This window comes from Cystoisospora suis (assembly GCF_002600585.1).
Source record: "Cystoisospora suis strain Wien I chromosome Unknown contig_7716, whole genome shotgun sequence".
NCBI lineage: Eukaryota > Apicomplexa > Conoidasida > Eucoccidiorida > Sarcocystidae > Cystoisospora > Cystoisospora suis.
Genome location: NW_027160501.1, coordinates 9,103 through 22,656, shown reverse-complemented (window position 1 = coordinate 22,656; position 13,554 = coordinate 9,103). Strand labels below are relative to the sequence as shown.

The 13,554-nt window shown below is 56.5% G+C and overlaps 4 protein-coding genes across 4 annotated transcripts in view; all 4 read left to right on the top strand.

Annotated features, from left to right (window-relative positions):
- Positions 1–33: 33 nt before the first annotated feature.
- On the top strand, positions 34–818 carry CSUI_010539 (uncharacterized protein). Its single transcript, XM_068070642.1, has one exon. It carries the CDS (start codon positions 145–147, stop codon positions 379–381), a length of 237 nt encoding a protein of 78 aa, XP_067917384.1. The 5' UTR covers positions 34–144; the 3' UTR covers positions 382–818.
- A 2,592-nt stretch (positions 819–3,410) lies between these two features.
- CSUI_010538 (uncharacterized protein) lies at positions 3,411–6,252 on the top strand. The gene has a single exon (XM_068070641.1). It carries the CDS (start codon positions 3,629–3,631, stop codon positions 4,019–4,021), a length of 393 nt encoding a protein of 130 aa, XP_067917383.1. The 5' UTR covers positions 3,411–3,628; the 3' UTR covers positions 4,022–6,252.
- A 997-nt stretch (positions 6,253–7,249) lies between these two features.
- On the top strand, positions 7,250–11,004 carry CSUI_010537 (uncharacterized protein). Its single transcript, XM_068070640.1, has one exon. It carries the CDS (start codon positions 9,256–9,258, stop codon positions 9,571–9,573), a length of 318 nt encoding a protein of 105 aa, XP_067917382.1. The 5' UTR covers positions 7,250–9,255; the 3' UTR covers positions 9,574–11,004.
- A 128-nt stretch (positions 11,005–11,132) lies between these two features.
- CSUI_010536 (uncharacterized protein) overlaps positions 11,133–13,554 on the top strand; it is a 7,035-nt gene continuing 4,613 nt past the window's right edge. Inside the window, exon 1 of the mRNA XM_068070639.1 lies at positions 11,133–12,850. Coding sequence (XP_067917381.1) covers positions 11,587–11,988 — 402 coding nt within the window. The 5' untranslated portion in view covers positions 11,133–11,586 and the 3' untranslated portion in view covers positions 11,989–12,850. The remainder of the gene's footprint in view (positions 12,851–13,554) is intronic.

Genomic DNA, 13,554 nt, shown 5'->3' with positions numbered 1-13,554 from the left:
CGTCATTCCAGAAAATGTGGTGGCGCTGCAGTTGTCGCGAGCCTGTGAATGACTCCTGCCCTGGGGTAGCCCTGCCCCTCTCTGACCTAAAGGGAAGTGTTTGGACGCGCACTCAACCAAGGGCCTCTCCTCAGTCGGGTCTCCATGCGTGGTAGGGCTGCTGCAGCTGTATCTCTTGTGCGGCACCGTCACATGTCTGCCGATGTGGCGAACCAGCATGTGTGCTTTTACTTTTTCGAGCACCGGCGGATAGCTGGGTGTCTGCAGTCGGGTCATTCGTCGAAGGCCAGCCCTACCCTTTATCGTGTAACGGTTGCTTGTGGCGCCGTCTGGAATCTGCCCCGCTGTCGGAAGGGATCCGAGTACCAGCGATCCATGTGATACTTTCTAGAATCCGTTCTTTCCTGCTGCGATGGGAAGTCACCAGACACGGCCACCTTCTGAAAGACTCGGATGTGGATTCTCACGGCTCAGGAAAGGGCCTGGCTTCACTGACCAACTTTCGCTGTGACCCTCTCCGGTCGTGTCCCCGAGTGACACGAAATCGCTTGGGAAGCATGCGCCCGCGGCGTGAAGTCTCTTGTTGGTTGCTCAGTCATTAGGGGGCGCCCCCGTGGCCACGAGTGAGGCGGACTGCCGCTCCCAGGCCTATACGCTTGAGACCCAGCTGGCGCGGTTCTTGGAGAGGGCGCGTGGTTCGGTTGAAAACGAAGTTCGTTTTGAGTATGGGACCCGACACACGCGCCTCGGGAGAGATGTGCTCACTGCCCCCGGTTCGGATTTTATATCAGACCGACGGCGCTTGATCTATTCCTTGCTTTCTTTTTACGCGCGGAGTGTAGCCTCCCCAGCCATCCCATCTTTCCCAAGAAACTGCATAGCAGAGACTTTCGATGTGCAGCGCTGTGCCACGTTCAGTGCCCGTCCCTACCTTGGGAAGCTGTCCGCCTATGCCTACGTGAGTAGAAATCCCGGTGTTGGCTGTGCATGCCGTAGGAAGTAAGAGGATGCTAGTCAGGAGAGCGGCGAGGCGGTTCCCAGGAGTCTGCAGCCCGCTTTCCTCAGGAACTCAGATTCAAGGCGTGTCGCCCCGGCTCCCACGTAGCTCCATACTGGCTTTTTCCCCTAGCGCGGGCAGTGGCTGGTATTGTGCGCAAGTCATGCTATCCCCCTCTCTGGCTAAGAGTCACTCCCGGTTTTTCTGGATGCTTACGGGTCTCCTCGGGAAGCCCTGCCCAGCACGGTGATGTGCCTCTTGTCACACTGTTGCCTTGAACCCAGAGAGTATGGACGCGTTCGGCCTTACGTCCGGCCGGATGAGAGTCACTGCAGAGAGTCACTAAGCTGCACTGCATCGAGCGCCACATTTACAGGCACTTCAGGCTGGGGAGATGTGTACACTTGAAGCTATTCGGCCTTACAGAACTCTTCCGACTGGCCTGTTCATCCTCTTCTCGGCTGCAGAATGGCGACTCCAGAACCGCTAACCGGCGCCGCGCAGCACAGCCGTCTGCGCAGCCACTTTGTGTTTCACCATGAGTTCCGACTGGCACGCCGAGCTAAACGAAATACTTCTGGCGTCGAGAGCGCTATTCGTCCGTTCCATTTGCCCTGGAGCGTTTCGTCGCTGGCATGGACACGTGTCCGCATGAAGAGGTTCTCTCTCCTAGCGGGGCGTCGATTGGACAGCAGTGACCTCACAGAATTCTCGCTCCTGGGCATTGTCGGGAGCCAGACGTACCAGAGTCCGTCAGCGTGTCGATGAGACTGCGGCGGAGTCGTAGGACGTGGCTGTGCTCCGTTGCTAACTTATATTTAGAGAGTAAGGACGAGTTCGGCTTTGCGAGTGTAACCGAAGCCAGGCAACGCAGCCGTCCGTGCAGCTATGAGAATTGGTGGGCATGTGAAGCTAGACGAAATACTCATAATGAACGCGCTTGTGGTCCGACTGGGTTGCCTTGCTGCCCAGCGCTTCGTCTCTGGCACGGACACGTGTCCGGATGAGATTCTATCCTTGTAGGGGAGCGGCGACTGGTCAACAGAGATTGCACGAAAGTCTTGCCCCTGAGGGGTTGTCGGTATCCAGATGTATCAGAGGCCGTCAACATGCTGATGGAACTGCGACAGTGTCATAGGACATGGTCGACGATTCGCTCGGTCGCTGGCCTGTAGAGAGTAGGGAACAGTTCAGCTCTACGCACGACTGGTTGACAGTTTACAGCAGACACTAGACTACGCTATCTCAGGAGCTCGATGCTGTAAGTCGAGCGCTGTGTTTTCGAAGACCTACGCTGTAGAGCACAAAAGAAATATCTGCACTCCTGGTGTTTCGTGGTCCTGAGCATTCTTGCGTCCGCTCTGTCCGTTCTCTTCTCCGCCACCGAAGCATCGGTAGCCGGCGCCAGGCAACGCGGCCATCCGTGCAGCTGGTTTGTTTTTCGCTATAGATTCCGGCGGGCATGCCAGCCTAGACGAAATAATCCTGGCGGCGGACGCCCTTCTGGTCCGTTTGAGTTACGTTGATGTCGAGCGCTTCGCCGCTGGCACAGACACATGTTCGAATAAGGAGATTCTATCCTTGTAGGGGAGCGACAACTGGTCAACAGAGATTGCACGAAATTTTTGCCCCTAAATGTTTGTCGGGAGCCAGATGCATCAGAGGCCGTCAACATGCAGATGGAAGCGCGACTGTGTCATAGGACATGGTTGACGATTTGCTTGGTTGCTGTTGCATGTTTAGAACGTAAGGACAAGTTCCGCTTCACGTACAGCCGACCGCAGTTCGTAGCAGACTACGCAACTGTATGTTAAGCGCCGCTTTTCGAGAGGATCCAGGCTGGAGAGCACGACAACTATGTCCACCGATGTTTTCGGGAGCCTTAGAGTTCCTCGTGTGACCCAAACCCCAGCTACTCGCTCCGATCTGTCAACCTTGTTCCCTCGGATCTCGTGTTAACCGTGTCTAGCCAAGGCTGGCCTCTCCTCCGGGGCAAATCCGTAAGGGGTCCACGAAGTGGGGATGCGCACTGCGACGGTTATTTCATCATTTCGTACTGTCGCGTGTCGGTGGCGAAAAGAGAAGATGGATCTCGAACGGCCTGCGGGTGAGCCAGCCACGAGCTGTACGTACACTTAGGCAGGCAGGTAGCACCAACTTGGCCGGCTGACTCCACTCGTGTCCAGAGAAGAGCACTCATAAGCAGAGCACTAACTGTGACATCCATATCTTCTCGCTGTGGGAGGGTGTCTTCACTGAAGGCATTTTTCCCACTTTCAAGGACACTTCAACTGCACCGCGTTGCTGCTCCGAGCGCAGATGGTGAGAGGACCACCGCAATCACTGAGTACTCGCACGCTATTCGGGAGGTTGGAGCTTCCTGCCTGGAGGCAGTTTGTGCCTAAAGGCCGCAAGGCGACCTCCGGGGACGTACTACTGGAGTGTCACGTCCTTATGGACATGCCTGAGAGTGCCCCCTTCGCAGGGGAAATCTTCGCCTCCTGGCTGAAGGTCGTTTTCCAAGCAACAGGCCTGCACGTCCAATGTAATGGCTTCTGTTACGGACCTGCTGCAGCCGTCAGGAGCATGTGACAACCGCCCCAAGTGTTCAGGTGGTCCTCGCGCCTTTCAATGTTGTTCAGCTGCAGGGTCGCCTCAGGGTTCATCAAGCACTGGAATCAGTGGTGCGAGCGGCAACGTACGCACGGCACTGTGCTCGCTTGGTGTGTCGATGCACAGCGAGCGACCGGACGAACGCGCTTTTCAGCTGGTAAGACGCTGCTAATTGAGGAAGAGCACCACTTCTCTCAGGCTGAACCAGGCCATGTGCTTCTACCTCCAAACCGCCTTTCTGAATGTCTGTGTCCCGTAGCCCCGCACCGCGCCTTTGTGCCGAGGATTTGCGGCTGCGCTACGGGACGCCAGAGAGTTCTTTGCCTTCGCTTGGTACTGGGCTCAGGCAGTAAGTCTGAGACCCGACGCCCCTCTGCTCCCCGGGCCATCCTCGCTTGCGCAGCGATGTGAGTCCTAGTATAAGGCATGACACCTGAAGAGTACATTTAGCTTTTTCTGCGTGTTCCTATTTCGTTTAAGGAAAGAAGAAAAAGGAAAACTGTCTGTATGGTTAGCCGGGGTTGGGCCCGCTACCCCCAGTCGCGGGCGCCAAAAACCGGGGCGCGAGCAATAGGTGGGTCTTCTGTTTCTCCTTGTAATATCTCTTTATCTCCCTTTTTTCAGGACTAGTCCTAGTGATAAGTAGAGAAAAGAACGCAGTGGACGAAAAGGCACGAGCAGACAGGCGGTCAGACGCTCCCGGTGGTGAGGCCAGTGCGGCTGGCGATAGAGACGAGGCTCACTGCGGCTGTCTTGGGAGAGAGGCAGAAATGTTTCCCTCTGTCGCAACCAGGGTCTGAAGACACAGATGTGCTGTCTGATTGGCTTCCCGTTGTGCCTGTGGGTTTGACCGCCTTCCTGGTCGGCGGTGCCAGTACCGTAAGCCGACGAGCTCACGCGGGATCCATCCCAGGGGAGTGTCAGGGATGACTGGCTGGTGGTTTCTGGTGTTTTCTCATCGGGGACTCGGGCCGTGTGCCAGTCCCCTCGTGTTTGGATTCTGATGGCGGTGTCCTCCGTACATGCGCAGTTGCCAGGAATTTCATTACACTGCGGGTCTGCCTAGCGGAGAAAGGCGCTCAGTCGCAGCGAAGAGCTTGCCGGGCGAGATTGCATTGGGGCGAAGCGAATGTACGCAAGCATGCCGTGCGCCCTCTTGGACAGCTTGTAAGCAGAACTCTGTTGCAACGCCTGCGGTGTGCTTTTCTTAAGAGGACCGGTGCTGTCAAATGGTCTCGGATGTCTTCGTAAAGGTGTCAAACGTAGCACTCTTGTTTAGCGCCGCAGCGTTCTCGCTAGCCAAGACGGTGGTGGCACTTCAGCGCGCATGGACACCCAGACTGCTAGACGTGATCAAGGCAATCTCCCAGCTCATGCACGAACAGGCAGGTGCTGTTGGGACATGACCTAGACAGTCTGCCACCGAGCTAGCACTTCGTCTCAGAAACTGAGGCTGCGGAGGCAATCCTGTTTGGCAGTCTGACTGGAATTGCTTGGGTGGCGTATTACTCCGCGTGTGTCGCTGACGATGTACCAGCTCGTTGTGAGGCGTCGCAAGAAACGGGCGATCTACTCGGAGCATGTAGGAGGCGGACCGGGGACGTCCGAATGAAGTCGCAGCGGTCCCAGCTTGCTCTCGCGGTGAGACCTGGGTACCGAACAGTGCAACCCAAGTTCGCGCAGTGGCCAGGCAGCAGGCTGCTCAGCTCTGTCCACGGTCACGCCGGCTGCCTCGCCTGCCGTCCTATTGTCATCCGAAGAAACTGGGTTTCCAGCCGAAGGGAAGCGTTTGCTTGTCGGATGCTTTCATGGACCTCAACCGCAAGAGCATCATGAAACGCATGGGAGTCGCATGCAATTGAGGCGGCAAGCCCAGATGACACGGTGTGCCGCGCGACGCGAATACGCCTTCCGCTTACTGAGATGACTGCGGTGGCAGAGGTCCCTTTATGTGGCATGAGTGGCGCACATCCGTACAGTTTCGCTAGTCGGTCGGGAGGAGACATGCTGTTGAAGCAAGCTGGGGTTATTGACGCAGGCCTGACTTGGTCCTCGAACAATAGGAGCGTGCACGGCTGTAGGCATTCAGGGGAGGAAAGACCTATCACGGAGGCGATGTCCTCCCCAGCTAACGGTGACGCCATAGCAGCACAAAAGAAGCCGTAAGAACAGCCTCTTCTTGTACAGACGGTGAGCACAAGAACAGCACTTGGTGGCACACGTTCCCCATTACTCGTCATTTGAAGCCTGAGGCTGGGCGCGATGCTGACACAGGCGGGACAAGATGTGGAGCCAGCGACGCGTACGAGAGACCGAGATGTAAGAGAAACAGTGTGTTGAGAGTCAACAGAGGACTGCTGAGTATTCCTCCGGTCTTGGTTCTCGGTTATATTCCACGTTCAGCACTGTGAGAGTTTTACTGGCTTCCGACTTGACGAAGGATCCTGCAGAGCCGTAGCAGATGACGGCGTCAGGCTCAGCAACCAGGTCTGGGCTCGTATACGCCGGCTGGTTCGAAATCGCGCATACAACGAAACCACTTCCTCGTTCCTTCCCATCGGCCTGCATCTGTTCCGCACTGCTCCCCCTCAATGCAAACACTCTCAGGTCGGAAAATGGAGGAAGATCTTACGATACTGGCGCTCGCTCGGTGTCCTGAGGCAGCTTGTCGCATTGGCAGATGTTTCGGGCGGCTCCTCGCTAGGGAGTGAGTTTCTTGCAAACTTCGGACAGCTCGCAACTCCACCCTCGAAGCCGTTTGCTGCTTCGGCGCGTTCACTTTTGTGGTGACACTCTGAAGCAGGCCGCCACGCACTAGAGGGTGCACTTACATGCCGAGTGACGGCTGTTTCCGTGTTTCTGTCCCGCCTCAAGGCGCGTGTGCTACCGAAGCACATAGCATTGAAGTCTTCCGTGGCAATCGACGCTAGTGCGGCCCTGGATCGCCTCGAGTGGTGTCGGTGTGCCGACATTTGAAACTTCCTGCAGGAGTCTCGCGCGTCGTACTGCTTCTCACCTAGTTAGCGTGCGTAGATGTCTCTTCCAGCGTTGTGTTGAAGCGGGTGCTACAGTGGATGAGTGTGGCTGCAGATACGTCCGCGAAAGGGACACATGTCTAACTGATTGTCCAACTCTGACAACGTGCGAATCCAGTCTGGCGTCACATGCATCGCAGTGCATCGCCTGGAGCGTGTGAAAACAAAGGAGACGTCTGCTGGACTTGATAGCCCGCCGGGGAAGAGCATCGGTATTGTATACTAAGTGGCATGACACTTCACATTTCACGAGGTTTCTTGTTGACCTAAAGAAAAACGAAACCGCCTGTGGTTTCGTGCCTGTTCGTAATAACCGGCAGTTCGGGCGGGTCTTGGGGATGTGTGAATGTGGGTTTTCAAGTGTTTCCCCGACGCTTTGAATGTGACCGGGAACAGTACGCGGGTTTCTGCGCCAGTCCCTTCGTATTCGGATGGCTGTGGGGGTTCTTAGGAAAACTAGGACGTGTTTGGCGAGACCAGTCAAGTGCCCCTCCGGCGGTTGGGGACGGAAGGGCATGCGACCATTGACAGTTCGAGATAGTGTCTTAGTGGACCGCTGTTTGCGTTTCCGTTCTCGTGGAACAGCCCCCAGCAGAACGGAGATGACATAGTTTTCCCAATAGTGTGGCGCGATGACGGGGTCGTCCATAGCGTGGAAGGGGGAAGACCACAAAAGAAGCAAACCCGTCGCCAATTGCCGTCTTGCACAGGTAGTACGCGTAGAAACAATGCTCGTTGAAACTTGCCCAGTTCTTCAGAGACTGCCGGTGCTGCGAGCAGTGACGCGCTTTTCCACCGCTGTCGTTTCGCCGTACAGAGGGATCCGTAGACTTCCCCTTGAGAGGCACAGGTCGCAGTTCAGCGCCCACCGTGGCTTCAAGCACGCGACAGCAGTGGCATTGTGATGGGTGCGGACACGTTTGGTTGTAGCCGGGTGGGTGGACTTCCATCGTGGGGTAGTCCGGGTTCATGAGTCGTCTCCACGGTAGTCATGGAGCTCTCGGGGGGCTAGCGCGTGGTCACCGCAGCTGAGAATGCGCAAGCAGTGTCTGCTTGGCATTCGCGTACTATTCCAATATAGCGGTTGTGGTGTTCTCTAGCCGAAATGTCACGAAGTTTCCACCGCTCCTTTCGGGCGGGGGCAGGACGTTTGTTAGTGGCCCTTCGGAACCAGGTACCTTCGTGGTTTTAGTACTTACTCGGGCGATATAATGGCAACACGGCGCCGCCTGCGGGAGTGCGGATACGAACACGGGTACCTTAGTTTTCTCCCCACACTGGTGCGTGGACGGCTGTGGTGGTTAAGAAGAGGCGAAGGACTACTCGTGCAGCGTCTCTCCTGTGTAGATTCAGCGGGACAGCAGCATGGAGGAGATCTTCAGAACGTCCCTCTTCCCACACAGGCGGTAGGGTGTTCTCGGTGCTTATCTTAATGTCACTCGGAGGTGGCGCCGCGCAATGCTGGAGGCACTGAGGCGACAAAATGTGGAGCCTTTGATGCATATAGGGAAAGGCTGGTGTACAAGGGAAACGGGCTTTGGGGACTGGACTAAGGGATTTGCAGTGTACGGGCTGATCGTTGTTAGTGTGTCGCCAAGTTCCGGGTTCCAGCCCCAGAGTTGGGGTGGCTTTGTCGAGAGTGGTCGGAAATCAGAACTCAGCAAGCACGTACGGCCTTCTAACGTGTGCGGGAGTTGCAGTTTTGAGTAGGGCCAGAATCGAGACTGCAGCGGGGGGCGTGTGACCGGGTCACCGGGGTGGCCTCTTCCCATTCTTTTTCCCAGCACCGTGTTATTTGATTTCGTTTCTCTGACGGCGAGTAATCGCTTGTTCGGTCGCGGACGCCAACGATGGTTTGGTACGAGTGAGGCAAGCACCGCGGGCCAGAAAGTGCAAACATTACTGGCTAGTTTCGGTTGGCGTTCGCGGCTGCCAGTGGCATCAGCTCCAGCCGAGGCTCCACGTGTCTCGACGTGTCGGAATGTGCTGGAAAGTGTACCATGTGTGAGCTCTATCTGCGTTAAATGGGTGAACCGCCACTTACGGAAAAACATTCGGTGGTGCATCTTAGCCTCAAGGAACGTGTTGTAGGTGAACAACACCGACCGCTTTCAGCTCCTCGGTAGTCACGGATAAGCTTGAACGAGCGTTTGAATGGCGTGGTGACATTGCTGGTGTCGAGCCAATCCTGCGGCGGTGTCGTGTGTTCCCTGTTGAACGGCGGGTGAACTCAACCGCGTGACCGTCTGGAGGCGTTACATGAACATGACTGTATCTTCGTGAAACGGTCCAGTTGCGGAATCCGAATCCGTACGCTACAGTTAAGAAGGAGAGTGGACCGGCTGCACTCCACAGGCGCGTATCCGCCGTACGACATGAGAAGACAGCGGGGGGACAGAGCAAACGGGAAGCAATGACGTGCAAGTGCCGTCTTGCACAGCTGGTAAGCAAAGAAACCATGCTTCTTGAAGCGTGCCGCGGTCTTTATGAGTTCCCGGTGTATTCCTTGAATGCCGTCACACATAGCAATTGTGTTCAGCTCCCGCAGTTCAGCAGGCACACGTGACAACAGTGGTATTTCAGTGGTCCGGACACGAGCGGAGGTGGGGTATGTGTCGGGCTAGTCCAAGTAGCGTCGTGCTCATTGTTAGGAGCGGCAGACACGGCTTGCCAGCCTTTCCCGTGTCCAAGCGGGGGGGGGACCAGGAAAGCAGCTTGGTGAAGTTGTCAGCCTCTTTACGCGGTCGTTTTCAACAGGCGGTAGGCTGGACAAAGGCCGCGAGGCCGCCTGGCAGGGACGTTTCTAGATTCTTCCTTTCCCGTTACAAGGCAGGGGCTGGCGGCACGTTGAGGGCGGCTGGGAAGTTCGCTGGGCAAAGTTTCAGTTGTAGGGCTACCACGGAGCACGAGCACCTCACGAAGCGGTGAGGCCTTGCACCTTCGTCTGTCGATGCGGCGAGGAGGCGCTCCAGCGTTGTCCATGGACAATGGCTCCAGGACTTTTCTCGGTCCAGTAGTTTGAGTGTAAATCTGGTTTACGGAATCGGCTGCCCGCAAATGCGAACCAGGGCACGACGCGGATGAACCGAGTGCCTTACCTACCAGACTGATGCCCAGAGTACTCGCGAGCAGAGCAGGGACAGAGATCAGACCCGGCAGGGTGGCAGTCCTGGGGTTTGGATCGTGGGTCGTACTGCCATCGGGAGAGCATGGTCGGGAGTGGGTTAGAAACAGCAGGGGAAAGTGTCACAGGTGAAGGGGCGACGCCAAGCATGAGTGAAGCGGAGGTACGGACGTCCCGTTCCCGTACTGTGTGCACTAATCACCCATGAAAGCCTTGTGCTGTCCTGCGGAGCTGTACAGTTTTCGACTTCGGCCGCCGGGCAGCTTCTCCGAAACAGCCTTACATAGTTGACGCTTGCTTGGAGCTTACGAGGAAAACATCGCTTTTCTCAGTAGAGAGAGATGGTTTCATACAGTTTCGGTCACTCCCCCCCTCCAAGCACGTTTACACACAGATCACGTTACGAAGCATTACAGTCACCTTCCTCTCATGTGTCCATGGTTCGGTGCGTGAACACTTCTGTGACTAACACTTTTCTGGCCTGGAAAAAGCAAGGAGAATGGGTTGCAGAGTGGATCCGGGCATAGCTTCGGCGTACTATCGCACCAAGGAGTTTAGGTAGGAGCACGGACGCAGCGAGTTAGCCTCGGTGCGCCTCCCAAAATAGGCACCTGTACGGCTCTACTACTTACCGGGGACGATACGTGGCAACCAGGCAACGCTTGCGGGAGCGCGGATGCCAATGCGAATATCTAACACATTTCTCAACAACAGGTCCGTGGACGGCTGTGGTTGCTGAGAAGAGGCAGCCGACTACTCACGCAGCCACGCCTTCGTGTGTGGAACCCGGGGGGGCAGCAGGGCGACAGGGATTGTTGGCTTGCTCGTTTTTCACCGTTATACTTGCACAGCTGGTAGGCTGGACAGCAACGCTACATAGGGTCTCTCACTGCCCCTCTGTTATCCAGTGGCGAGGCACTCCGAGGTCATGGTTGGCACGCAGTGCCTGCCGACGGTTAGGGCGTTCGACGCCGTGCAGCAGAGGGAATTGACGAAAGAGGGTTCGCGTCCTCAAGATATATACAAGCATCAGGCAGTCCTCATGTGTGAACAGCTTGTTTAACTGCTTCATATAGAAAGCCGGGAGGACACGCAAGTCCCCCAACAGCAGACCTGTGTTACTAGCCACGTACGTAGAAGCCTGACGGATGCTATCCCGACACGACTGCAGAGCACTACCCGTTGTAATCGTGTTTACTCTACACAGCACTCCCTGGCTCCGCTTGCACAGATGGTAGGCGACGGGGACAAGGCGTGGTGGGGGCTGTTCACCACGGCGTCGCCAGCTCCGTGACCCAGGTTGCTGCGTACTGCCTACTTCGAACGCAAGAAATCCCAAGCGTCCTCCGAGGGAATGAGTGCCGCAGTCTCTCCTGAACTTACACTGAAGCAGCTCCGGAGCTGGAAATCTCAAACAACGGAGAGCGCGATGCCGTCACGTGCCCGGGGTTCTTGCAGGACCACGAATGAGACCCAGCGCTGACGAGGTTGCTGCAGACGCGAAGTGATCTGTCCTGCCTCTGCAGCAGTGGCGCAGGACTTCGGAGAAAGTCGTCAGCGTGTGCCCACATCTTTCTATTCCCATAGATGGTAGGCTGGAGAGCGGCACTAAAGATAGCGGTTAACGGTTTTGTCCCGTTTTATTGAACAAAGATCGCTGTTAGAACTGCGATTGCCTGCTGGCTGGGCGCCCGCGGCACGGAACATTCAGGGGGAGCACTGCATAAGGTGCAGCGTTGCTGTGTGGTCGTGGCCTGCCCCGTTCGTCTTGTGTGGAGGTCAGGTTCTCACCAGAAGTCTTTTACTTCCGATCACACATGCCGAAGCGTGCCAGATGCGAAGCAGACAAAGCAGTGGGACACCATTATCCATTTTTGGTTCTCCTGTCTTCGTCAAGAGTGAGCTACCTGCGAACGCGAGAAGACAAACTACGGGCAAAACGTATGCTGCGCAAGCCATCACGATCTACCAGTAAATCAGGGAGTCTCACATCGGTGAGCGAGTGCAGGTGTTGGCATCGGCTCCCCGTCCCGGTCCCGTCGGTTCTTTCTTGCTCTGGAGCTGTGCGCAGCTCGTTTCCCGCTTCATCCGTGAAGCTCGCGACGGACGCGGGGTCGGAATACCCTCCCATGTTTGCCAAAATTGAGTCCACCAAAAGAGGGTCCGCCGGCGCGAAGCGAGTCGTCTGCGGGCTCGGACCGTCTATCGGACGTCAGTGAACTTCCATGGCGAAGGCCTCCAGGTCGCTAGGCGGTACGCGGCCAGTTCGCCTCCCCCCTTTCCGGGGCAGCCATGCCATCGCTCAGTACCTCGCCGCACCAACCCATCTGCTGAACAGACGAGAGTGTGAACTCATTCTGCTTGCTCAGGCGGTATGCTAAGAAACAGCGCTTCCGTGTCTCCTTTGTTTCCTCGGACGGGGCGCGGGACGGTGCCGGCAGCTTCTCGTCGTAGCATCGAATGGCGCGGCTATGAGTGTAGACCTCAGTGAATCTAAGCGCGGCTCGGTGGCTCGTACAGCATTCGCAGCACTCTCAGTTGCCTTACGTGCTTTTCCGCGGACATACACCTCTCAGAAGACACACACTCATTGATGGCAACCCGTGGTGTGGGCTTTCTTCAACTCCCACCGCTAAGTGGCCATATGGCAACTTCGCGTGGTGCTTACGTGCAAGAAGAGGGGGCACCGGGAAAGGCCGAAGCCGACGCTGGACTGCTACACCAGCCTTGGCTTTCGACGTGCATCCACCACGTAGCGGCCCCGCGTCGGATGTCGCCCTTGGCTCGGCACTTGATGTGTGTGAGGAAACAGTAGACCCGTCAAACCTGCGCTTGCGAGAAGCATGGGCGTTCGCAAGAGGAGCGAAGTGAAACCCTGTTTTGCAGAAAGCATATGTGCGTGTGCACAGATCACCAACTGCGCAGAGGGCTGCAGAGACAGGTCATCTCTCGTTACAAGCTAGTCTGTCAGACACACTGCATAAAGTATGGGACCCTCCGGCTGAACGCAGCATTGGGGTCTGCTTGTGCACAGTGTGTCCTCGTACTCCGGTCTTTGTGGCGGTTTGCTTTCATCAGATGGTGAGCGGCTCGTGTCCCGTAGGCAACTGCAGCCGACTGCCTGCGCGAATCCATGAGCTCCTCCCGAACGGCGGTTTGGGGTTATTTTGCCCAAGCTCCTTAGCTCTTGCTCTGCTGGTATGTCTGCTATCAGCCCTGCACAATTCGCGTCAGACAGGCCCGGCGTGGTCGCCTGAATTAGCCGGTCGGGATTGTTCGCTACAGCTCAAGACTCGCACCTGTAGTCTTGCGCTGTTCTCATAAGTAACACGCCACGGTTGCATCGCATACCTTCAGATCGCCGTAGAGACTCCGCGATGTGTTGGGTGACGTGTCAGGGCAGGCACTTGAGAGCATGTCAACGGCGGTACCCTCGGCATACCAAGGCGCATCACGCGAGCACCCCGCACACATCCGGGAGTGCCGGGTTCCCGCTGGCATTCACGGTAGAGCTCATAATTGGACGTCACGCATGATCACCTGTACCACGTTGGGGCAAACCGGCTCCCGGTATAGATTTCCGGAGTGACAGCGGACATTAAATCGCAGTGCCTGTAGAAGTGTTCCCGGAGCAGAAACCGAAACACGTCTGAGTGCCGGGTTGCCATGCTCCCGAGCGGTCCACACAGGCACCGTAGGATCCAAAAACGAGTTATACGTTCTTGGGATTCCAGTCACCGCCGATGCCATTTGCTCTCTTAGCTTTCGTATCTCAGTGTCAGTAT

What these genes read in the sequence shown, in the direction of transcription:
- CSUI_010539 (XM_068070642.1), top strand. Translation starts at nt 145, where the DNA reads ATGCGTGGTAGGGCTGCTGCAGCTGTATCTCTTGTGCGGCACCGTCAC.
- CSUI_010538 (XM_068070641.1), top strand. Translation starts at nt 3,629, where the DNA reads ATGTTGTTCAGCTGCAGGGTCGCCTCAGGGTTCATCAAGCACTGGAAT.
- CSUI_010537 (XM_068070640.1), top strand. Translation starts at nt 9,256, where the DNA reads ATGTGTCGGGCTAGTCCAAGTAGCGTCGTGCTCATTGTTAGGAGCGGC.